The sequence below is a fragment of the Miniopterus natalensis genome, chromosome 9, assembly GCF_054644295.1.
Source record: "Miniopterus natalensis isolate mMinNat1 chromosome 9, mMinNat1.hap1, whole genome shotgun sequence".
Taxonomy (NCBI): domain Eukaryota; kingdom Metazoa; phylum Chordata; class Mammalia; order Chiroptera; family Miniopteridae; genus Miniopterus; species Miniopterus natalensis.
Genome location: NC_142089.1, coordinates 42,769,606 through 42,795,643, shown reverse-complemented (window position 1 = coordinate 42,795,643; position 26,038 = coordinate 42,769,606). Strand labels below are relative to the sequence as shown.

General features: G+C 35.0%; 1 protein-coding gene across 2 annotated transcripts in view; it reads right to left on the bottom strand.

Moving 5' to 3' along the window:
• Window positions 1-26,038, bottom strand: part of LRRC7 (leucine rich repeat containing 7) — a 293,661-nt gene that overhangs the window by 255,074 nt on the left and 12,549 nt on the right. For both annotated transcript variants that reach the window (XM_087820512.1, XM_087820513.1), the window contains one exon: window positions 4,673-4,875. In XM_087820512.1, the coding sequence (XP_087676638.1) occupies window positions 4,673-4,875 (203 nt within the window). Of the gene's footprint in view, window positions 1-4,672; window positions 4,876-26,038 lie in introns of those variants that run through there.

Genomic DNA, 26,038 nt, shown 5'->3' with positions numbered 1-26,038 from the left:
CTTTAGGCTCCAATTAAATTTATAAATTCCAGATATATTTCCAATAAATGTCCATTTTACTTAAAATGGTTCAATTGGTTTTTGTGGACTACAATTTTAAGAAAAACTGACAACTATAAATTCACAGCTATTTGTTTACCAATTAAAGCTTTTTTTTTTTTTTATTGTACTGTTGAATTTGTCTAAATTTATATTAAGGAAGTAAATCAACTTTATTAAAAAATATGCCCTTTCTTTTCTCCCATTTTTAATTTTATTCTCACCAGAGGATATTTTTTCCATTGCTTTGTCACCGAGTGTGGAAGAGAGAGAGAAAAAAACATTGATGTGAGAAAGATACATTGATAGGTTGCCTCACGTGCCCCAAACAGGGCCGGGGATCAAGCCTGCAACCAAAGCATGTGCCTTTGACCTAGAATTGGACCTGGGGCCCTTCAGACCATGGGTGACACTCTAACAACTGAGCCAAACCAGCCAGGGCAAAATACACCCTTTCTTCTCAAAATAAGCTATTTCTCTTAACCCAAGAGTTGTGCATCGTTTTGCTGTTTTTATAGGGCTTTCATATACTTTCTATTATTTGATCCTCACTGCAATCTTAGGAGACAAGCAGTAACAAATTTGTTAGCATCTACTAGAGGTGAAGAAGCTAAGGTTCAAAGGGGTTAAAGAATATGTCTGAAGTGATATGACTAATTAGTGTCAGAACTGTGTTAAACCCAGGTCCTCTTTCTTCAGAACTCCTTACATTGTTCTGTAGTACTTCTGTGAAGATAACCAGTAACTGGCTACTAGGCTGTATGTCAGAATGCTTCCTTCTATTATCATTTTTTTCTGTTTTAAAAAAAATTTCAAATGAGTGAATCACTAAACATTAAGTTTGAAAGGAATTTTGGAAGACTGATTTCCTTCTCCACCTCCTTATATGTAAAAATAAGTTCTATGATGTCCCTTCTTTGACTGCTTCTAGAATCAGAGAGAACATTTCTTTATTTGGAAAAAATATCTGGCAGCTCTAATTTATATGGGTGACATACTCAGAGTTTGAGAGTACAAAAAAAAAAAGCAAAGAGTGCACTATATTAGGTAATGAATTGTGGGGGAACCACAAAAATTATCCCACCTCACCTCAACACCCAAAATTAAAATAAAAAACAGAATTAAATAAATGAAACTCCGTTAAGTGAGAGGACTTATTTTTTGTGTCCTTTTCAGATACACTCTAACTTTTCCCATCCTCCTTTACCTCTGGCCACTGTCAAAGGTCTTATGCTGTAAAATAACAGACACCATTATCAAAGGGAGTTATTAAAGTAGGCAGTATCTTAATACTATTTAACAATTGAATTGTACTAGAAAATTTTCTAGAGATATAAAGGAGTGGTGGTGGTAGGTGTTATTTTGTAGAAGATAAAGGGGGAAAGCTTCTCTGCAGAGGTGATTTTGAGCAGAGACTGAAGGAAATGAAGGAGCAGACCATGCAGAAAAGAATGCTGGCACCCAAGGACATGGACAATGGTGGGGAGAGGGACTGGGGAGGGGGAAGGAACGGGTGGAATGGGTCATTGGGGAGAAAAAGGGACATCTATAATTTTTTAAACAATAATAAAATTTAAAAAGAAAAAGAAAAAAAGAATGCTGGCAGAGGAAAGGGCAGGGGCCAAGGCTCTGAGCAAGGAGCCTGTGTGGCTTTTATGTAAAGGCTGAGGACAAACAGCTCCCGCACAGTTGTTATAGCCCATTGGCTGGTCATTAACTTGCAGCTTTATTTTACCTGCTGGCTGCTGGCACTATTCAGATGCATTTTTGTTGCTCATTTATTATTTAAAGAGTCAATGAGGATTTCTGCTACTCATGGTTCAGTGACTGAAGGCAGGCCATGGCAAAATTTTCACCACTCAAAACATCCCTTCTTGATAAATTCCTCACTACTTTCACTGAGCATAATGTTTTTAAGGTTCAACCATATTGTAGCATATGTCAACACTTTATTCCTTTTCATTGCCAAATAATATTTCCTTGTAGGGATATACCATATACCACTTTTAAAAAAATAAGCTATAACACTCTGAAATGCAGACAAATTACTCTGAATGTTATTTTTCTATAACACATGTGTGTAATTGTTTTCTCAATGTAAATTTATCAGTTTGGGGCCTTGTAGTCCATAGTACACATGAAATTAAGCTCTAGTACCCAACTTCTTCCAGTATTTGTTTTTAATTAATTTTTGCAGAACTTTCTACTAACTACAACTTTCCAGTAAAGCAATGATCTGCTTTTTAAGTTAGTGATTTCTTTCATTAATAGAAATGTTCATGAAGAGGTTGGATGACTGTTGCAAGAGAAATAATAAGTAGCCATTTCTGCACTGAGTGGAAAGTTGAATGAATTTTTAGCTATGGGTTCCTCTGAAAACTCATGGGACTCAAAGCAAAACTGTTTGGTTATCCACTGAGATTTTGACATGGTACTATAGCATAACCTATTCTATCCTAACTAAAACATAGGCTTTGGTAATAGTTTTGGATAGAATACAACATCCCATGTGGCCTAAGGAAAAAACTTATTCTGGCCTGGATTTGTTTATTAGTAATACTAAACGCTAAATAAAATAGTCTCCAAGGTTGCCTCTACTCAAAAATTATATAGCACTGTGACTCTGTGAATCAAGGAAATTCTCTGAAGAAGTGGAGGTTGTATCACAAATGTGATACTGTTTTCTTTGCAATTAGTTTGTGAGATCATTGGAGGCAAGATTTGGTATTTCTCTTATAACACCTCCACCCCACGAGCCTAAAATACTCTGTAGTGAATATTAAATAAATAATGTTTTATTAATTAATCATGCTTTTACTATTTGTATTACAGAATCTATCACACGGATATAGAAAAAGATTTTAATTGACTAGATGGACCTAGGGCTGCCAGATTTAACAAACAAAACAAACAAAAATATAGGATGCTCAATTAAATTTAAATTTCAGACATAATAAACTATTTCTTTTTAGTATAAGCATATCCAGTCAACATCTGGGGTATAATTTGCTAAAAAATTGTCTGCTTTATAGTTTAAAATTCAAATGTCATTGGATGGCCTTTATTTTTATCTGGAAATCCTAGATTGGCCTTCCCTACAAAAATACTTGTGCTTATTTTTCTAAATTAGAACTAAATGCCACATTTATGAATTGCTAGCCAAGTATCATAGTACATGAAGTTCTCTGCATTGTTTCACCTGGCAGTGACAACAAATACGTTGAGTAACCATTATGTGAAAGTCACCATGTATGCATGTGTATAGGGAGGCAAAGATGTCATTTCTGCCCTCAAGTCTTCATAGTCTTGTGGAAGAAGGGAAAGCCCATTTCATTCCAGCCTCTACTAGATGTGCAATCCAAATGATAATCCATTTGGCCAAAATTATTTTTAGGTCTGATCCAGTCCTCCTGGGCAAAGATCTATATACTTAGGTTGTCAAAAAATAAGTATACTGGTTTTGAAATATACATTAAATAGTTCTTGCCTCTGAAGTGTTTATAAACACAATAATTAATAATCTTAAATAAAAATAATTATTCATAATTTGTTTTGATCAGCATGCTATACTTAGATTTTGATAATGAAGTTAGTTTTATTAAGGAAGATTCTGTTTCTAGTTCCTGGACATTTAATATGCACTTTATTTAGCACAAGCAATGAAAATAAATTTTTTTCCCCTCCTAGTCATTGTGCAAATCTTTCACATGTGAATGCCATGTTGATTAATTAATCTGAGTCACTTTTTTAAGTGGTATTAGGATCCAGTGGTTTAGATTTTGAACTTCTCCGCTGTGTGGCCTTGGTTTGCTTTAGCTAATTTCTTGTCACCCTATCTTTTCTGCAATGGAGGACAAGATCACAGGAGACATTTTCTTTACCTAGCACAATGATATAAAGGCTCGCTGTGTGCATGAGTGTGCGCGCAAAGTTTGATATTAAATTTTCTGCTACACTGTATTTATTAATCGTATGCCACATAAATTCAGTGATATTTGTAATAATCAAAGATTTCAAATTCCAGAAACATTTTTCATAATAGTATTAACTGCACGTGTGTGTGTGTGTGTGTGTGTGTGAAGTCTAAGAAAAGTATCTCTTAGACTTAGACCATATAATTCAAGGTTTTAAAACAATGTCATCTGAACATACAACATACAAAATTTTTAGTTCTGAAAAGTGTCATATTTTTCCTTTTTCAAAAAAACATAAGATATTGATCTCAACCCACCAATTCATATTTTTTTGGAGGTCATTTTAAATTAAAATAAAAAGGCATAATCTAAAAAATGATGATTTCCATGGAGTTCAACTGGTTATTAATATATCACATGAAGTTACAAATGAAATAGAGAAAAATAAAATAAAATAATAAAATAAAATAAAGAAAAAAAGTTTTCCTCTTAAATGTTAGAAAAAGTGTCATATTTTCCAAAAATTCTGACTGGTGTTTGTTAAAATAAATTAGTAATATTGATAAATAAATAAAAAGGTAATGAGAATATTAAGGAAATTTATACCAATCTGAGTAATTAGTCAGTTACCAGGCCTTAGTTAGCATTAGCATTATGCCAAGTCTTTGGAAATTATGAAATGCTCATATACAGAGTATATTTCAGGCTGTCAAAATTACCTTGGGTAGCTCTTCAATTTGATTGGCATCTAGATAAAGCTCCTCTAATGTCCTTTCAAAGTTAAAGACCTCTTTTGGCACCTGCTGAAGGCTGCAGTGGGAGTAATCTAAGACTGAGATGATTTCTTCTTCACCTCGGAAACATCGGCACGGCACCAGACGGCCGATGATTTTCCGTTTGGTGGTCATCTCCAGGCACTGCACTGAAGAAAAAGAGAGAAAAAAACCAATTACTTAATCAACTGCCTATCAAGGGAATTCTTGTTTAAAACTTAGAAGTTTAATGTTGGTATATAGTTTGTAATTACATAATACTTTAAAGTTTATATTGGACATGCCCATGCATTATATCATTTAATCCTTAAACAATCCTACAAGGTATATAAGATAGGATTTATTCTCATTTAACAAGTAAAGAAATGGATTTAGAGAGGGTAAGAGACTTCCTATTATCACACAGTTTGGGAAAAGCAGAACTGGGCTAGAATACAATCCTGACTCAGTGCAATGCTATTACCATGCTTACACCCTCACTGTAAACACAGATCTATGCTATGCTTTTAACTTTACACAAATAACAGTGCAGAACAGAAACCTCCAGAAATTATTGAAAAAATACTTTTTGCCCATTTCTGCAAAAATATTCATGTTTCATCTCTAAGGTTTATGATGTCTTCTCTTTTCTTTTTTATTTTTCTTTATTGTTGAAAGTATTATAGGTGTCTCATCCCCCCCCCCCATTGACCCCCTCCATCCTGCTCCCACCCCCTCCCCAGGCCTTCACCCATTATTGTCTGTGTCCATGGGTTACGCACATATGCATATAACTTCTTTGGTTAATCTTTTCCTACCTCCCACACCTACCCTCCTTCCTTCTTCTCTCTGAAATATGACAGTCTGTTGCATGCTTCAATGTCTCTTGGTCTATTTTGTTTGTCAGTTTATTTTGTTCATTAACTTCTCCTTAAAGAAGACCCTTCAACATTTCATGTAATACTGGCTTGGTGGTAATGAACTCCTTTAGCTTTTTCTTGTCTGGGAAGCTCTTTATCTGACCTTCAATTCTAAATGATAGCTTTGCAAAATAAGATGAACCCAGAGAGGCCTACACCAAGACACATCCTAATTAAAATGTCAAAGGTTAAAGACAAAGAGATCATCTTAAAAGCAGCAAGAGAAAACAGCTTCCTACAAGGGAGCATCCATATAACTGTCAGCTGATTTTGCAACAGAAACTTTGCAGGTCAGAAGGAGGTGGCAAGAAATATTCAAAATGATGAAAAGCAAGAACCTACAATCAAGATTTCTCTACCCAGCAAAGTTACCATTTATAATTGAAGGTCAGATAAAGAGCTTCACAGTTATGATGTCTTCTTTTTGACACACAAATTCATGTCATCAGTCAACATATACTCATTGAATAAGCACTCGGTTCTCAGCACTGATCTAGGTACTGGGGATACAGTGGTGAATTGAGCAAATTCTCCATTTTATGAAGCTTATATTCTATTGGAGTGACAGATTAGAGTTGGATTGGTTATGTGCTTCAGAATGAGGGCCTATCTTTGTGAATCCTATGATTTTAATGGGAGAAAACAACTTGTAATTGTGGTAGAAACGTCTGATATCCTAGGTATGACTTTCTGTGAGTTAAACTGACTAAATACCATAAATTTTGTACAGACTTGTATCATGGTACCCACAACACTTTATTAAATCTATTATTTTCATGTCATTCTTCTAAGAGACAATAGGCATCTTGAGGGTAGAAACTGCTTTGTCATTTTTTGCATCTGTCTTGGTGCTTATAATAGATATTCAATAACAAATGTAGAATGAACAAATGAATGCATTAATAAATAAATAAACATGTTTGGGACTCTTTCCCCCAACCATATCAGGTACTGATAATTCGCTTAAAAAACTTTTCATTCTAACTAAAAGGTCACTATGTCTGTGAATGTCTCCCAGGAAGAATAATGACTAGTGTCTCCCTCTGAGTTCCCAGAGTACTAATCATGTAGCTTCCTAATTATTTGTACTATTTCCTATATAATAATTGAGTTCTGTTGGGGCCCAGGGCAGGCCACCCCAAGATATCTCCAAATGGCATATTAATTATTTAAATTAAACTATTCTGCAAGAAGAAAAGCCTGACCACTCTGTTCCCCTAAAAGCAGAAGATAAATCTCCATATGATCTGTGCCCTCCCTGCTCTTGGGGGTTGAAACAATCTTATCACAAGATTTAAAAGAATCCAAAGTCTACATTAAACTAAAAAGTTTTTGCACAGTAAATGAAACTACCAACAAAATGAAAAGATAACCTATTGAATGGGAGAAGATACTGGCCAACAATATATGTGATCGGTTAATATCCAAAATTTAAGAAGTCATACAACCCAACACTAAAAAAACAAACAATCCAATTAAAAAATGGGCAATAGACCAGAATAGACATTTTTCCAAAGAGGACATATAAATGGCCAACAGACATATGAAAAGATGCTCAAAGTCACTAATCATCAGAGAAATGCAAATTAAAGCCACAATGAGATATCACCTCACCCCTGTCAGAATGGTCAATAAATCAACAAACAAGTGTTGGCGAGGATGTGGGGAAAACAGAGCCTTTGTGAACTGTTGGTAGGATTACAGATTGGTGCAGCCACTGTGGAAAACAATATGGAACTTCCTCAAAACACTAAAAATAGAACTACTTTATGATCCAGCAAATCCACTTCTGTGAATATATCTGAAGAAATACAAAACAATAATTTGAAAAGATATATGCACCCCTATGTTTATTGTAGTGTTATTTACAATAGCCAAGATATGGAAGCAACCCTGATTATAAGTTGGTGCCTTTTATGTTTCGATGTGGGATCTAACACGTATTAGGCAACCAATAAATGCATCTACTAAATTACTGACATTTATTAGGCACTTAGTAAATGTTTGTTGAGGTTATTGCAGTTGTAAAGGTAAGCAATGATGGCTTAGCCTATAATAGTAGCAGGGAGGATGGAGAGGAGTGATAAATTAGAAAGATTTAAGAAGCAGAATCCAAAGTGTTGGCAATGGATTAAATGAGAGGTGAAAGGGGAGGCAATGGGGGAAAGGAAGGTGTCTTAAGAGATTCCAGGTTTTTAATTTGAGTCACTAGTAGCCACATTGACCACCCAGCTATGATGCCATAGAGCTGACTAAAGGTATATACCCTGTCTGACTTGAGTGACCCACAAATGAGTGAGGAAACAATTGTTCATGCTCTTTGTTGCCCAATGCCTTGCACTTACCCTTTTGGGCTGAACAGCATGGTTATTTTTGATACCCACCTCTTGCTGCCACTATAAAATTTTTATTGTGAACCAAGAAAAAAGAATATCCAAGTCTGCTCCTGAGCCCTTTGGCCAGAGGATTCACTGTCCACCAAGATTTTGGAATTTAATTCATTTATAACTGCTTTGCCTTTCTTTGACACAAAATGTAGGCTCTTCTGATCATCTTTTCTGTTCCATCTCTTATCCCTACAATGTGCTGAGGGTGTCCCCTGGCCCAACTTCTCTTCCCTCTATTCCCTCTGAACTCTGAGATTCTGACCTACATCATGATCAAATTCAATGAGCCTCATCCTTTTCACGAAATGCTCCCTCCTCATTGTGGTCTCAACTGAAACTTGGTTGATTTACGGGCTTTACAAGTGGGGCATGTTGATTTCAAACACCTTAAACACTTCACGGTTGGAAAGTGGAACTGTTATCCTCCTTGTTCTCTAAACACTATTGCTCTTCTCTCATCCTGTAAAACCCCTGTCCTTTGACGGTCTCATTGCCTGGCAGTAACATCTCTCTGCCTTTCCTCATACCACTTATCATCTCTTGGTCATCCTCTCCACCCATTGGTAATTTCCATATGTAATTCATGGACTATTGCTCAATGATAATTCCTTCCATTCCTGACTTATACTCCCTACACATAATAACTTTCAACTTTTTAGAGCTTTATTTCTACCCTAAAATTCTAAATACCTCAATTAGTGCAACTCCTGATTTTTCAATTACAGGTTTCTAGTATGAAATGTGGCAGTTTATTTTCTTCTAATAAATTGCCTCATACTTCTAATCAACATATATATATATAATATATATGCCATTAATTTAATTTATACTATATATAATATATATAGGTTTAAATTAATAGTATTTATTTTATGATTATTATATTCCACTGCAATTTAATCACATTTTATTTCTGTGCATCTTTTTGTTTCTATAAAAATTGCCTCTTGTTTTCTTTGGTTGGGTTTTCTATGTACCTTCCACTAATTTAATATCCTATCTTGTCTTGGTATAGTCAAACACATGTAATTTGATTTTTAGTCATTCCACCCTCTCCTGAAATTATCTTTCAGGAGCACTCTATCTTCCTGCTCCTGTCTGAGTTGGTTGCTTTTCTTTTTTTTTTCCTAATATATCTTTATTGATTTCAGAGAGAAGAAGGGAGAGGGAGAGAGAGAGACATAGAAACATCAGTGATGAGAGAGTCATTAATCGGCTGCAGCCCGCAACCTGGGCATGTGCCCTGACCGGGAATCGAACCCTGATCGCCTGGATCCTAGGTCGACGCTCAACCGCTGAGCCACGCCCGGCCGGGCTGGGTTGGTTGCTTTTCTAGACCTGATATATATCTGTCATCCTGAAATGTCTCTTCACTATTATTCTGTGAATTTTGCATTTCCTTCTTGTGTTATATCTACTATTTCCTGGATCTCGTGTCTTTTGATATCTAGACTTATTGGAATGTAACATCCAATGGTGGAATATAACATCTACTAACTTACTGAGAAAGCACCTATGGTAGGTCCATTTTATTGAGAACTTTGCATGCCTGAACATGGTTTTATTTCATCCACAAACAATTGAAAGTTTGGCTGAATATATACTTCTAGGTTAGAAATAATTTTCCTTCTGTATTTGAATGCATTTTTAATTTAATATCTTCTAGCTTTTAAAGTTGCCAGGAAATCCAGCCTATTACTAATAAAAATCCTGTTTTCCACCCACATTCTCTTGCACCAGAACAGTTTAGAATTTTTTTCTTATCTGTGGTCTTTTGAAATTTCATGAAAAAGTGCTTTGATGGTTTTTGTTTTGTTTTAATTCCATTGTACTAGATACTTGACGGGCCTTTTCACTTTGGAAGCACTTATCTTTGAATGTTGTTAAATTTTCTGTTATTTAATGGATAATTTCCTCCTCCTCATTGTTTTTATTTTCCCTTTTCCCTGCAATCCTGATTAGCTGGATGTAGGACCTACCTTTTAGATCTATCTGGTAATAATTATTTTTTCTCTCTTGTAATTTCCATGTCTGTGTCCTTTTATTCAACTTTCTAGGAGATTTCCTCAACTTTGCCCTCTAAATCCACTTGCTCTAATATCTATATCAGGTAGTATATTTTTACTCTCCAAAAGTTATTTGTCGCTTCCTGAATGCATGCTCCTTTTTCATCATATCCTGTTTGTATTTCAGGGGCCCATAAAATGTTCATGTTCTCTCAGGAGATATTAACTATATACTTTAAATCTCTTTCCTCCTATTTCTTGTGTTATTTCTGAGTTTCATTTTCTGTTTGTTTATTTAGGTCTTTAGCTTTCAAGATAAGGATTAAAAAAATGTCTGGTGATCCCTGGCTGTCCTTCAGTATTGAAATCTGAAGCTCTAAAAAGCTAATTGGAAGCTTTGTATGCATAATAGGTTTCACTGCAGGACGATCTGGCAGCAAGCCAAAGAATATTCTCAGCTTCTGTCTGGGGCATAGCTATGCAGTTTTGTATATAGAGAATTTTAGTCAATTTTCCTGTTTTCAGTGCTTAGTCCCTTCAGTTCCTTGCCTGGTACCTGTTGTCTTCAAGACTCTAAGTAGGTCTATGGAGTAAATTAATTTTCGTATCCCTTTGTGAGTACTTTATAATGTAGCTAACAATGTACTCTGCATGTAGATGAATATAAACTACATCTTCATTCCCTGTCTTCCCAAAATTTGTTGAAATTTCTTATCTCCTGATATCTTCTTCTATTTTCTCTGTCCTTAGGAGTATATGTATTTTTAAATTTCTTTAATTTAGTGGAAACTTGGTTGTAAGAACAGATAAGGAAGGTGGGAGATTAACTTCCATGTTTAAAAAAGTTTTTCTTTAATTGCTTTCAGACTTTTAATCCCTCATTAGTTGACCTATTAGGAATATGCGGGTGAGAACTACATCCTGCTTTTGGAAACACTCCCTTTCTTTGGCTCCCCTGACAGCACAGTCTTCTGACATTTATCCTTGCACTTCATTTCCTCCATTTCAATCTTTTGAGAAGGTGTTATCTTCTCCACCAAACACTGAGGTTTGTAGTCTTAGAGCCCCCCGCCCGGTCCTACTCCCTTCTAATTATATAATCTTCTCCCTTTCCATCTCACTCACCTTTCCCAACTCTCGCTTCATTTAACTTTGATGAGTGGATTGTTGTAAAAAATTTTTTAAATCTCTACTCAGATTTATTTCGCTTATCATTTCCACTTTATGTTTTACAGGTGTCTCACAGGTAGCTGTTTAAAACTGAAGTGATGCTTTGAAAGGTACAGAGTTCATAATGATGGTCAAGACCATGGAGCTAACTCCCTGGGTGTGTGCCTCTGTGCACACTGTTTTACCTCTATCAGTTCAGTCCTCTATAAAATAACAGAGCACATAAAAAATACCTAATTGTGTCTTCAAGCTTTAAGCATTCACAGTGTTAGCAACTACTATTCTGCCCAAACCTCCACCTCCTCCTGTGTTCTTAGTCTCAGTGAATGGAAATACCATTCACCTAGTTTCTTAATATAGAAACTTTGGCACTGTTCTTGACTCCTCTAGCTCACTTGCTTCCCACATCTATCACCAAGTCCTAACCATTAAATAGCCTAAACATTTCTTGAACCAATCTTTTTTCCTTCATTTCAACTCTCAGCAACCTAGCTCAAACTGTTATCTCTTGCATTTACTTATACCTCTCTCTTTCCCGCCACAGTGCAGCTGGAGTCACCTTTTATAACACCAATATTATGCTGTTACCCTCTTGGTACAGATATTTAATGACTCCTCTCTGACCTCTAGGCAAAGTCCAAGATTTTTTCTCTGGCCTACCAAGGATGATAATGTACTGTGGTCTGACTGCAGCCTTCCATACTCACTCTTCTCATTCTTTTCTGTGCATCTTACATTCACAGCTCCTTTTATATTCCTAAGACTACACAATATTTCTTATGCTAGGGCCTTCAGCAATAAGGCTGCCTCTGCATAGTTCATTTCCCTTGTCTTTAAAAAAAATTAGATTAAAAAGGAAAAATAGCCTCTTCCTATTCATCAAGGCAGGTTAGGATTCTTGAGCATATGTTCCAACTATATGCTGCAATTCTCTTTGATCACATTTTAATCACTTAATTCAATATCAATCTTGTTCACTAGACTGAAATCTCTGTGAGGAGAGGGGCCATGTCTAGCCTGTTCAACAATGTTTATTTCCAATACCTTGTCTAGTATCTGATCCAGAGTTAATACTTTAAAAATATTAATTGTATTAGCCAATGAATATGAAAGCTAAGATGATTATAACTTTTATTTGCACAGTCCTTGCAAAAATTTCAAAACAATTTATAACCTATCACCTTGTTTTTTCTTATATCTAGACATTCATGTATTATTTTCCATATTTTAATAATAACTAATTAAGGTTTAATGAGTCTGTGATGTGCATAAGGTCATACACAGAATAATTTCTAGACCTAAGAATGGATCTCATATCTCCTTACCCAAGAGCCACTGACTTTTTTTTTCCATTAGCAGATCCTGCATTACATTGATAGCAATGTATACAGATTAGCATATGAAAATTTAGACATGACTTTATTACCAGTTCCCTCTCTCTCCCCACCCCTCTCCCCTCCCTCTCTCTCTCACACACACACACACACACACACATTCACACACTCACACATATGAAAGTTATTTTCACATAGAATACTTTATAGATGCTAAACAGAATGGAGGAGTGACAATGAGGGAAATAACACTGTCCTCTCTCTTATTGATCAGTTTTAAAGAATTTTTTGAATGTTAAAAGTATGGAAATGTAATATGGTAAAATTGAGAAAGCTTTTCAGGAATTATCTGAGCACAAAACACAAGAAAGTTCATATACATTACATACATAATATACAGAAGCTATGTATTTTTTTCTGAAACATGACCATTGTCCAGTATACCACAGAGGCATGGAGCTTCATACCAGTGTTTGGAGCCTGACTCAGAAACAATCTGATTTCTTATGTTACTACATATCCTCAGCACACATCCAAAAGAGGAATTCTTAGATTTTCAGTTTTTCAAAGGGATTTAAAAAGGCACAAGCAAAACAGGTATTCACCTCGTCCTGATAAGGCCCTTCTAGTAAATTCCTTGAGATCAAAGATGAGAGCATCTTCTTATGGATACTCACAACACTGCATTGATTCCCTTCTCTCCTGAATCATACATTTTAAAAAATCTGTATTGAATAGCTAAAGGGATTTTTTCTATAACCACAGTGTCCAGTCAACAGCCTCCCTTTCAACATTCTCCCAGAATCAAATGTATTTAAACAGCAGGGCTTGCTAACAAGGCCTCACCTAGGTGAAGTCAAAGGAAGACTCACCTTGCTATATACTTCAAATCCTTCTCTACTGATAATTTACACCAAAAAGGATTTCAACCCTTTGAGAATTTTGCCTGAAGTAGTTGACTCTAGTAAGAATATAGAGATAAAAAATACCCAACCTTCAATACCTCTGCATTCCTTAGGACTTTATACATAAGTCTGTCATGTTATCCTTGAATATTTTACATATCTTGAAAGATAAGGGGATAAAGGAAAGTTCAATCTTTCCAAGATTTCTTGTGACAAATACTCTGGCTGTCCTTAGCTGGCACAGACTTATGCTTTTCAAATAACAAATGTTTCTAATTTATTCACTGAGAAACCCTTTGCTTCACTAAATGTGCCACAGGGATGTGGAAAACTGCCAAGTTCTTTCCACGTCCTACTTCAAGAAACATCTTTAAAACCATTACCTAACCTCAAGTCTATCTCTGAAACCCCCTCATTAAGACAATATGCATGTCAATTCTAGGACTCCAAGTGGAGCACCTAAAGCTTGCTTTTTGATGGTTAAAATGATCACACTTCAAAAATACTCAGATTTCAGGGATTTGTTTTCATCTTATTACAATATCTGAAAGCCTGCAATTATTATACATGGACACCAGTTTGTCTTGATAAAGATCAGGGAACTATCATTAGGAAAAAACCCTTGTGTTCTTTAATGCTCATATTATCACATTAGCAATCAAAACAAGAAATAAAGAGGAAAAGCATGGTGCCTGGTACCAAGAATAAGCTTATCAACTATTTCCAAGTTATACTTTTAGACAAGTGACTTCTTCCAAGAGCAACAATGTTTCTGTTCTCTCTATATACTTTCTTCCCAAGAATTTTCATCTACAGATTTCAAGGGTCTCTTTCTATGAATGATTCCTAATATAAACCATCATTCCTGATTTAGTTTCTGCTTAATAAACTACCTGTCTTTAAGTAGAATTCAACTAGTCTAAAGCAGAGCTTGGAAATATTTACTAAGCTCCTACTTCATACTAGACCACTGTGTTTCCTTCTTGATCTCTTGTTTTGATTAGCTATGTTTTAATTCTCTTAATTCTGTATCTTGGGGTCAGCTTTCACTGCTTCTTCTTTCTTTCCTTCTATAGTAAATATTTTACATCTTCTCTTTCCTTTCTTTACCATTCATTCAATCTGGATCAGACCCTTATCATATCCTGGTAGTATTGCCAAAAACATAGCTGTATGGAAGTATACTATTTCCAGGTATCTTTCCTTTACCATCATTTTTCAACACCTATTTATTAAATGTCTCCTCTGTGATAGGTAGGCACTGGATTATATGAGTAGGAAATACCAGTGAAATAAAAGAGCTCTGGTTCCTGCTCTAATGAATTTACTGGGTGGTGAGGAAGACAGATACTGAACAAAACATCGTGCAAATAAATCCATAATTGCAGATTCTGATAATTGCTCTAAAAGAAAATATTAAAGTTTTATCCACTTTACATACTGGCATACACATTATCTTGACCAGTCTCCTAAAATGCATGTCCATTCCTCAGTTCTAGAAGCTTCACTGAGTCTACATTTTCAAGAGCAGCATTTCCCAGTCTGTGTTCCTGGGTGATATCTTCCTCTAAGAAATAAGTAGTATGCATTAGCATATTAAGGGCTCAGAGAAGTCTTGTGATAAAGAAATATGCTTATCTTTGTTCAAACCAGTGTTTCCTAAACACCCTTTTAAACATTAAAAAACAGAAAACATTAAAGTTTATCACTGTAATTAGGAATCAGTATTATGAATCACACATTTTAGGAAAGGCTGGCCTACAAGATATTTTAGCTTGATGTTCAAACTCCCTTCAACTCAGTTTTTCAGTTAGTTTACCTAGTACTTCCATAAGCATACTTTTCCAGTTCTGTGCTCTAGCTTACACTACACCCAATACTTCCTGTCTCTTAGCCATATTCTTCATCTATACCAATCCTGCCAATCTCTGCTAACCCCATGCTATCTTCATAAACCATGTTGGTGATTATAATTCATTTGCAGGTCTTAAAACATTACAGTGACTGATATTTACAGAAACCTATAAAATGGAACATCTTAGAATGATAAATAGAATGTTCTGTTTTACTCTTTATTTACGTCATCGCCTATGAGTCACAGTGTGTGCTATTAAAAAAGTCCATTGGATTTGAGTTTAGATCATTTATTGAAGCTCAACTTCTTTTTAAAGATTTCTCTAACTGTTCCAGACTATAAACAAAATGCTGCTTTCCTTTTCTTCCTCCTCCACATTGCCATTATCATTGTCATCTTAACTAACTACTTTAAAAAACATCAACCTAAGGATTATAGAATCAATATGGGGGAAAAATCTCTTGTGAGAAGATCTGCACCAAGTAGTGGCATATACAAGGTTACTCACAGTGTCTCCTTATTGGATCACACAGGTGAATAACAGTATTTTAATATTTCTATCCTCTCTCCACACATTCTCTCTTGGAATTTTTATCTACTGACTTAAATATGCAAATATAGCAGTAGAGGACAGTAGAAATCAGACTTCAAGACTAGATTAGTAATAGCCTAAATTCAGAAAAAAGTTCTAATTATGTAAAGAAAAACTGTTACAGTTATGTTTCTTAAAGAATATGCTTTCAGGTAAATTGTGAACCTCAGCCAAGAGCATCATGAAGGAACAAATTTTTAAGATTTAGGACACTCTTGAAGATCTAACTTTCATAAGGTGACAACCTAAATTAATGAGCTGCTGAAATGATATCTGAAGGCTTGATTATGGAGAGAGAGAGTAAAGGAATAGAACAGAAGTATTCAGATAGAGGCTATTTAATTAATAGAATCTTAAGTTTGGTTGAACCTGTCTAATCACGTACCTCACCCTTAAATAAATTATTCATAAGATGGTCTTATACCTTAATATCTTCTGATATATGTTTATACTATAGTATAAGATGATATATGTTCTTAATGATGACTGAGTTATTAAGAAAAAGATCAGTTATTCAGCATGATTTATTGAGAAGCCAGAGTTGTGCATAATACATTTAGATGTCATTTAATCAAATATTTTATTTAATGAAAATTTGGGTACAAGGTGGTAAATATTTATTTTTGTAAAAAAGTCCACTTTATGTGAAACACTTCACTCCACATCTTTCAAAGATCTGAGTAGGTGCATTTAGTAGGAACTAGTAAGAAAGCATTTTCCATGTAGTTCTCACCTCAAGGATTCCTTGCCTTTTGTGTTGTGACACAATGTCAATATGGTGCCCTTCACCAGACATGATGAAAGACCCATGTTTTCAATCTGATATAAACAATTCAAAGAAAGCATTTTTAAATGGCATTTCATGCTGTTTTATACTCATTCTTCAATTATAACTCTAGATAACTTCTAGCATTATCTATGTTTATTAATATTTTAATTAATGCTGATGATGGCGGTACTTGTGCCTTCTCACTATTTAGAGCAAATGCTGCAATTTTGAAACTCAACTAAATAAACTGGGCTTGTAGTGATAATCTTTTAATCAATTAAGTTGCTTTGGGTATAAATCTAGGCAGTTACTTTATAATTGGAAAGATTTTAAGAGATTTATGAAACAAATAAGCTTGCTTGATGTCACCCTCAGGCTGAAAGAAGAGTAAAAATAAAAGGCAAGTTAACTGAATGAGTTTAAAGCTGGAAGGAAGTTAAAAGCATGTGAGAATGCATTCAGGAAAGCTTCCCATGGCAGAATTGGAGGTTCATTTTAAAACTGAACTGTTTTGTGAATTTTCTGATTGTTATTCTATAATATGTAATTAAAAGTACAATCATCAACAGTAATTTAAAACATTATGAGTATTTAAATATTTATCTTTATTCATCTTATAAGTAATAAATGCCATGGATGGATTTTTTGAGTTTAAATTCTTACTGAATTAAATTATTTAGAAGATGATGAAAGGCAACAGAGTTTGAAAGAACTACAAGAGTAAAATAAAGAGTAAAAGTTTTGCTAAGAGAACTAGAAGTTTTAAAGAAGGCAGCTGAGCTCTTTAAATGAAAGGCATGCCTAAATGATGGGGTCCTGCTGGAAGACAGACTGTACATCACGAAGGTTACAGAGCTACCTGAATAGCCATCCCCAGAACTCAGATCTGAATGTGAATTAGATTCTTCACTGGCTCCCTGCCACCTTCACTATCCACCCTGTAGTATCGCAGAGGCAGGTCTATAAGCAGTTGCCAAGATTTCAGCCTCCTCTCACACCACACTCACACTGTACCTTCCATCCCTTTAGGTCTTTACATTACCAGTTTCTTCTCCTGAACTACTATCTCTCCTGGATTAGTCTTCCTTACCATTTTTAATTAAACTTAAAGATGATTCTTGTAGAAAAAATTGCCTCTACTGTCCCTGTTATTAGTGAGTTGTATCTTCCCAAATTCATGTGTTGAAGCCCCAATCTTCAGTACCTCGGGGTGTGGCCTTATTTGGAAATAAGACTGCTGAAGATGTAATTAGTTAAGATGAGGCCATATTGGAGTAGGGTCCTATTTTCATAGAAAGAAGGCCATGGGAAGAGAAACTCACATAGAGGGAAAATGCGAAGAGACATGGAGAAGACATCCATCCACAAGCCATGGAGTGAGTCCTGGACTAGATCCTTGCCTCACAGCCCTCAAAAGGATCCAACACCGATAATACCTGATTTTGTATTTCCAGTCTCCAGACTTATGAGGCAATGAATTTCTGTTGTTTAAGTCACCCAGTTTGTACTTTGTTATGGTAGCAGCCCTAGCAAACTAATACAACCCTCTCTTTAACTTCCAAACAAAAGTTAGGCGTGTCATCTCCAGCATCCATAGAACCCAGGGTCCAATCTGGCATAGACTTATTACAATTGTTTCCTTATCAATCTATTGAGATACTACGAGTTCTTAATTAAACCATGAACTCTGCCTTTTATTTGTATTCCTAATTCAAGGCAGACATACAATGTAAAATTCTTTTTGTACAGATTAATGAACAGAGGCAAAGGAGGAAATTTTCTTTGGCCTTAGATTCACCAACTTGTTGAAAAAGATTTAAAACTTCAATTTCAGATGCAAGTAAAATTGTCCAACAAACATATAAAATTAGACACTCTTAGGAAAAGTGTGTGACATCATCAAAAGAACAAAATTCATAGGTTATCCACTAAATTCTTGGGGGGGAAATACGGAAAAATAAATGACTCAATGTACTTAATCAGTAGACATAGTGAATATCAATGATCTGAACCTAAACATTGAACCCAAAGAGTTAAATATTTCAGAAGTATTTTGAAAAATTGATATAATGGTCACCATATGGAAATGATGGGAATATCTTGTTTGGAGGGAGCAGTTCTAACAGACAAGGGAGAGCACTACACGTCACTGTGAACATCCCAAACTGATAATGAGAGCAAATGGAAGAACATTTGAGAGGTTGAAACTAGACATTATGTTACCTTAGAAAGTACACTATTAACCACCAAGTCATGTGGAATAGACCTCAGTGATGCTTTTCGAATGAACATTCTATACTGGCACAGAGAGAACAAAATAAGAGTAAGGAGAGAACCTTTTAGACATTTTGGACATACAATTCTGCTCAACCCAAACTGTGCTACTCAAAATTCCAGTTGTTATTTTTTTTCAGAATATAAAAGTAATGTATATTTATTATTGATAATTTGGAAGCTGGAGAAAAGTGTAAGAAAATAAAATTCACCATACTCCTATCATCTAGAAGTAAAGCACTATTAATATAGTAGAGCATTTCCTATCATTCATTTAAGGTTTCACTCTAAATATAAACAGGCAGACAGACAGACAGATATATACACCCACTCACACAAAACACACACTTGTATTGTTAAGATTAAATATATTGTTTTGTGTCATGCTTTTCTACTTAACATTAAGCTGTGAACATTTTTTCATATGTTCACAGTATAATGTCTCATATCATTAAACATTCCCTGAAACATACTTTTTGAAGACTATGAAATATTTTGTTGTGAATATGTCTACCAATTTACTTGACCAATCTTTTTCCTATGCTAGAAATGTATATAGTTCAGCATTTCCCCAAATTATAATCAATGCCATAATTAACAACCTCAAATATATGTCCTTGTGCATTTACTAGATGAAAAGTATTTGAACACTTTTACTCTTCTTGATAAATATTGTAAAATTGCTCAATTATTTGGACCAACTCATATTGATCAGAGTATTAGATGTGAAAATCCATTTCCTTGCACCACTGCCAGCAGATATTATCAGTTTATTTCCAATCTTTGTCAGTTTGATATAGCAAAGTACATTTTAAGGTGTTTTTAATCTCTTCTTTCATTTGTTCTTCTGATTTATGCTTACAAAATCATTTTGTTGAATGGACTTAACTTAAGGGCTTCCTAACAATTTATTTTTCACCAATCACTTGCCTTTTAAATATCACCTTGGGAAACTCTCTTCTCCTTTCTTGGACAAGAGCTTATATCATGGTTTTCTAACTGTTCGGTTACAGGAACAGTCTCATTTAGATAGACAGACTCATTCTCAGGTATAGTTCCAGCATAATGTGTGAATAATCCAGATATTCTTGGAAGTTTACTATTGGCCATAGTTTTTGAGCAGGTGGATCCCTTAGAAGAGAACCATGTAAATGATTATATAAAAGTTACATTTTTATATGAGAAGGTTAATAGAATTTAAGCTCTCATTTGGTTGTGTGTTTTCAGGGAAGTGATTTTTACAATAACATGAATAAATGGGGTGAAATATATTTCTAAGATTTTTTTTCTCCATTGTCAATAACAAATTCTTTCAAATGGAAATGCCACCGGGTAGCACTTCTCTTGACTGACCTTGAACTTTTGCACCAAGCCTTAGATCTTATTTCTTTTTCTAACTGACACAGGATGCCACGGACCAAATAATTCTTTTAGAATATAAATTCAATGTTTTACTTTGATCATGAAGCCAGTTAGAGCTCAATCCACAGTGAGATTAACATACGGATGCTGTCAGAACAAATCTTTCTATTTCACATTTTCTAAATATATGTAGAACAAAACAAGGTACAGAAATGTGCGTCAGTGGAGACAAAATCCACCTGGGTTCTCATTAAGTAGTAACAACTGTCTACCTAGAGCATCTCTGAACCAGGGGGCCAAATCTCATGTGAATCAGAAAAGTGACATAATTTCACCATTCTCCTGGACCATCTGCTTAGTGTTTAAGGACAGTTGAAAATAATTCATTAAATGTATTTATATACATTGCCGTGTGTGCATGTGTGTGTTGAAGTTCAGAGCATGCAGTGTCAACGTAGGGAAAAGATGGATGCTTTGACATAAATGAATGTACCAGATACTTAATCTTTTTAGCTTCTTAAATTAAACATGTTATTCATATTTTAAAAATATTTTCCCCATAGTAAAAGGAATATATTTAGAGTAATTAATTTTTCCTGCTTGTCTAAGAGTTATCCTGAATATTGGTGCTCTGTTTTGTAGAGATTATAGCAGACATAATTGGGCAGAGTACAGAAATTAAAAATTATCATATTTTTTAAAGATATTTTTCACTTTTAAATAGAAATAGAGAAAATATGTACAATCATTTAACCTCAAAATCAGAGGCAAAGTATTTTTTTTTCTTGTTAAAAGTTTTTATTTCAGGTAAGTCTCCTAGGATTGTTTTCCCCAGTGAATTTCTCCCCCTGTACAAATTTGCTTATTGACTAACTACTTTCACTGCCCTTTAAACTGGTAACAATGTTTAATAAAATTTAACCTTTGTAATGTTCTGCCATCTTTCAGTTAATAATTGACAACTCATCCAGTCTCCTAAGCTAAACCTCTGGAACCATCCTTTACTCTTGTTTTCTATCATTTTCCACTTTCAATGTCACAAATGAGTCTAACTTTCAAATGTGGCCCCTGTTCTCTGTAGTCATTGCTGGAATGTTGGATCGTGCAGCCTTCTCTTTGACTTCTTAAATAGCTTTCTAGTTGGTTTCCACATAGCCTACCCTGTAAATGTTGCCAGCTTCTTGCAACACAACACATATCCACAATGCCTCTACATTCTTCCCAGCTTTTGCAAATGCACTTTTCTGCCAGGAATGATCTTCATTCTTTTTTTCACTTGGAAAAATCATCATCATTCAGTCTAGAAACAGCGGGACTATCACCCCCTCAGCAAATCTTTTCCAACTTCCTTAGGATGTAAGTTACTCTCTTCTTTTGCCCTTAGAGCACTTTCTAGCATTTATTGTTGTAAGTTGTCAAAACTCATTCTGAGGACTCATGATGCCAACCCTAACCAAGACAGACAATTAATTATAGGATTCTTTCCTTTAAAAGTATCCTTTCCTATACAGCTGAAATTTCTTTTTAAATTTCACCAGAAAGAAAAGTCAAAGCACTTTCATGCTTGACTAGACATTACATATGGGCAACATTGAAATGATGAGTCATCTTTGTCATGAAATGTCTTCTATAGTAACATTTACATTCTAAATAACATGCTGGCAGGTTATAATAAACAAGACCAGATACCAACTCTGCTTTCTGTAACAATAGAATATGCTATTTTGATTCAGGAACAAAATAATATTTATCAAATTTTGAAAATTCTTAGTTATTTATACATTATAATTATGTTCTGCAGATAATAAAAAAATGATTGAAAAAATTAAAAGCACTGCTGTAGTTGTATTTTCAGTCATCAAGATTTAAAATAATGATCTACATATCTCTGTGAAATATTAGTCACTATGTTTCTGCTTTAATCTGAGAATGGCTGACTCTGCTAGTACAGTTGGTAAATATTATTAAATGAATGGGTCTCATATCCCAAAATTATTCACAGACATTGCTGAGATATTTCACAATATTTATACATACACACATGTATACAAATCACTAAACATACCTAAAATAAATATATAAAGTGATAAAATTATTTTTCTAATATAAATATTAGCCTTTAAACTACTATTGGTTTGGAAATTATTTCACTGGTCATATTGTTAGTTAGTTGTATATAATTTATACAAAATAGCAAGATTAAAGCATAGTATATTGCCTGGCCGGGCATGGCTCAGCGGTTGAACATCGACCTAGGATCCAAGAGATTGGGGTTCGATTCCCAGTCAGGGCACATCCCCGGATTGTGGGCTTGATCCTCAGTCGGGAGTGTGCAGGAAGCAGCTGATCAATGACTCTCTCATCATTGATGTTTCTCTCTCTCCCTCTCCCTTCCTCTCTCTGAAATCAATAAAGATATATTTTTAAAAAGCATAGTATATTAAGATACCAAGAAACCTGCGTTTGAATCTTAATTCTGATGCACACTAGTGTCTTAAACTATTTGATGTTTAGTTTTTCATAGGGAAACGAACAATTTTGGAATGAAATTGCTCCCATGTTGTCCAAAAGTTGGTAACTTATGATTCTTATTATTTCACATATATAGCTCTACTCTGCTTTAAATGATTTAGCACCTGTAAGGATTTTAGGCAGTTTTCTGAGTTTTTATGGCACAAAACTTGCATAAACACAAACATACACACATAGTTTTCATAATTTTGTTCTTGTTCTTTTAAAATTATGTTAAAATCTCCATCAGCTTTTTAAATCTTAGCATCACTTTTTGAATATTTGTACTGGCTTAAAAAGATGAAAGCTCATCTGGAAATGTCCTGAGGGTTCTAAGTGGGGGAAAGGATCTGATCAGATCTGTTTTGTATTCTTGCCGCTCAGTGAAGAATAGTTTGAAGAAGGCTGGGAAACCCAGGGGGTTCTTGAGAAAGTGCAGCCAGAAAGAAGGTAGAAGCAAGAGAAGTCAACAGAGTAAAAGATTAAGTAAATAGTTACAATCACAGGACTTGGTGATTAGTTAGTCACGGCTGGTGTCTCTCCCTTAGTTGGCTCCTCTGCTGAATAACTTTGGAGGCTAGTAGAACTGGGTATTATTTCTTGCATCTTCTCCTCGTGCTTGTCTCTGTTCTTTATTTCTATAGCAAATCACTGCCAAATGCCTGCTTTTCACTACAGGCTTTCATCTACTCTGCGTTCCTGCGATCTGTACCTTCACTGCTGGTCTCCAGCACCTTTCTTTCCTGCAGGAATCTTTTCTTCTTGTCTTTTCTTTTGGTTTCCTTTCCTTTTCTTGACATTCAATCCCTCAGGACTTAGGTTACATATTACCTCCTCTGTGGAGCTTTCTTAATTTCCGTGAATTGAATTATAGAGTTCAGATTTAGAAAGGAATAAATAAAACAGTAAAAAATGGAATGCTCAGTTAAATTTAAAAGTCTGATAAACAGTGGATAGTATAAGTATGTATTGTGCAATATTTAGAACACGTTTATACTAAAAAAATATTTGAAATTCACATTTAACCACCCCTGTTACATGCTCCTGCACTGCTCAGTGAACTCAGTACTTTTCACATAATGTAATATGTTTAAATAACCCCTTTACCCATTCATCTGCAGAAGAAGATCCCAGTCTGCCTTTTCTCACTGCACTTCCTCCCATACCTAGCGCAGTGTCTGGCACATAGTGAATGTTTAATAAATATTTTTGTGCAAAGTTATGAATGGATACTTTTAGTCTTCTCTGTTTTGGGGGGGTGGCAATTGTAAGGGATCGGATTGTGACCCCTCTAAAACTCATTAGGTTGAAACCCTAATCTCCAATGTGACTATATTTGAAGAGAGGGTCTTTATAAAGGTAATTAAGGTTAAATGAAGTCATAAGGTTTGGGCTCTAATCCAGTAGGACTGGTGTCTGTATAAGAGGAGGAAGAGACACCAGAGATGTACACACACAGAAAAAAGGCCATGTGAGAACACAGCAAGAAGGTGGCCATCTACAAGCCAAAAAGGAAAGCCTTAGGAAGAACCAACTCTGACAGCACCTTGGTTTTGGACTCCCAGTTTCCAAAACTGAGATAAATTTCTATCATTTAAGCCACCCAGACTGTGATATTTTGTAATGGCAACCCTAGCTGACTAATACAGCAATTTTTGGTGTGTATAGCCATCAAAACTCAGTATCTTTTTCCCCTTCTATTTAGAAAACTGACCAATCATACAGTAGAACCCATAACTCGCTCATGTCTTATGTATTTTCGCCACTTGGTTTTTCTGTATATTAGAGGTCTCTTTTGAATTTGCTCATATCTGTGAATGCTGGGTAGTTATGAAACCAGATTCTGACTAACAGGTGGCAAGGGCATTATTTTACTATAAACCTTTCAAGTAAATTCAGTTTGCCTAATAATAGTTCTTTGTTTAGTATCATAAACCAGCAGCCAGTTTCTCCTCTGATGATTGGCATCTTGAAAATTCAGATTTATGGCCATCATTGTACACAAAGTAAAATGTTTTTTGACAAAATATGACTTCATGTCTTCAATAACTAGTTCTTCGTTAAATTAAATGAAATATAAATTATCTACCACATATATTAACCAATATATTGCCTAGTTAAACAGTAAACGGCTTATTTCCCCTTTTATAAGAAAATGTAAATATTGTAAGCAATTGGAAAAAAAATGAACACAAAAGTCAAATCAATTAACTTTCTAAAAGTGTGCTTGCTGTCTTATTTTAACCTTATGCTCTCTCATGTTGTTTCCATTCTGAGGCTGTACAGTTTAAATCATCCTGTAGCTGCACTGGCAGTGGAAAGATAGCCTCAAGCCATCCTGATCTTTGGTGGCATGGAAGCATTACTTCTTCTATATTCCTGGGCTTACAATGCACCTGCTGAAAGTCCATGGCTGTCCCCTTCTATGACTAACACCTTTAATTACAGTCCTTACCCTTATCTCTGCTGCCTTCTGCTAACGCCAACAAGGCCAGTGGAAACAACATAATTTATATTGTGAAATTTCCCAGCTAGTGCCTATCCCTATATCTTTCCCTTTCTAATTCAGAAAGAAATATATGGGGGAAAAAGCAACTTGATTTCTTTCTCTGTGGCTTTTATACATAACCTCAATCGAACAGTATTCTTTCCCATCAGCATCATTTCACCTCTGGTTACCATAGTGACCACTTGCTACCTAGTTTTTAGTTGGGTCTCTCAAACCCTCTTATTGTTCAAAATTGGGATTTTGGATTATATCCAGTAACCTAAAAACTGCTGTTTGGGGCATATTTATAGTCTGTTTTTCCTCTCTAAGGAATTTCTCACTTGACCATCTTTATCTAGGTTCTGTTTGTTTTCAAGCTATTAAGAGTCCTCCAAGGATCCAGTTAAGTATTTTTTCTTTTCAAGCTGCCCAGAGTTAAATCTGTAATACCTGATAGCTTACCAAGTAATGTAGTTTAGCTCTTTCTGCGTCTAATTTCTCTCACATAAACTACCCCTCGGTGGCTTTGCCTTTCACAACTAACAGATCCATCAGCGTGTTGTTTTTGAATAAAAATAGTCTTTTTTTTCCTCTGTCTCTCAAAGGGGCACTATTCAATATTTCTAAGCACCTCATTCAAACAGCCGCCTACTGATAAACACTTTGTATGATAAGAATAACACATAAAGGCAATTTTAAAAAGGTAGGCAATTTGTTTTAAATAGTTCCAGGTTTCAATTTTATAAGATGCTTGATAAAT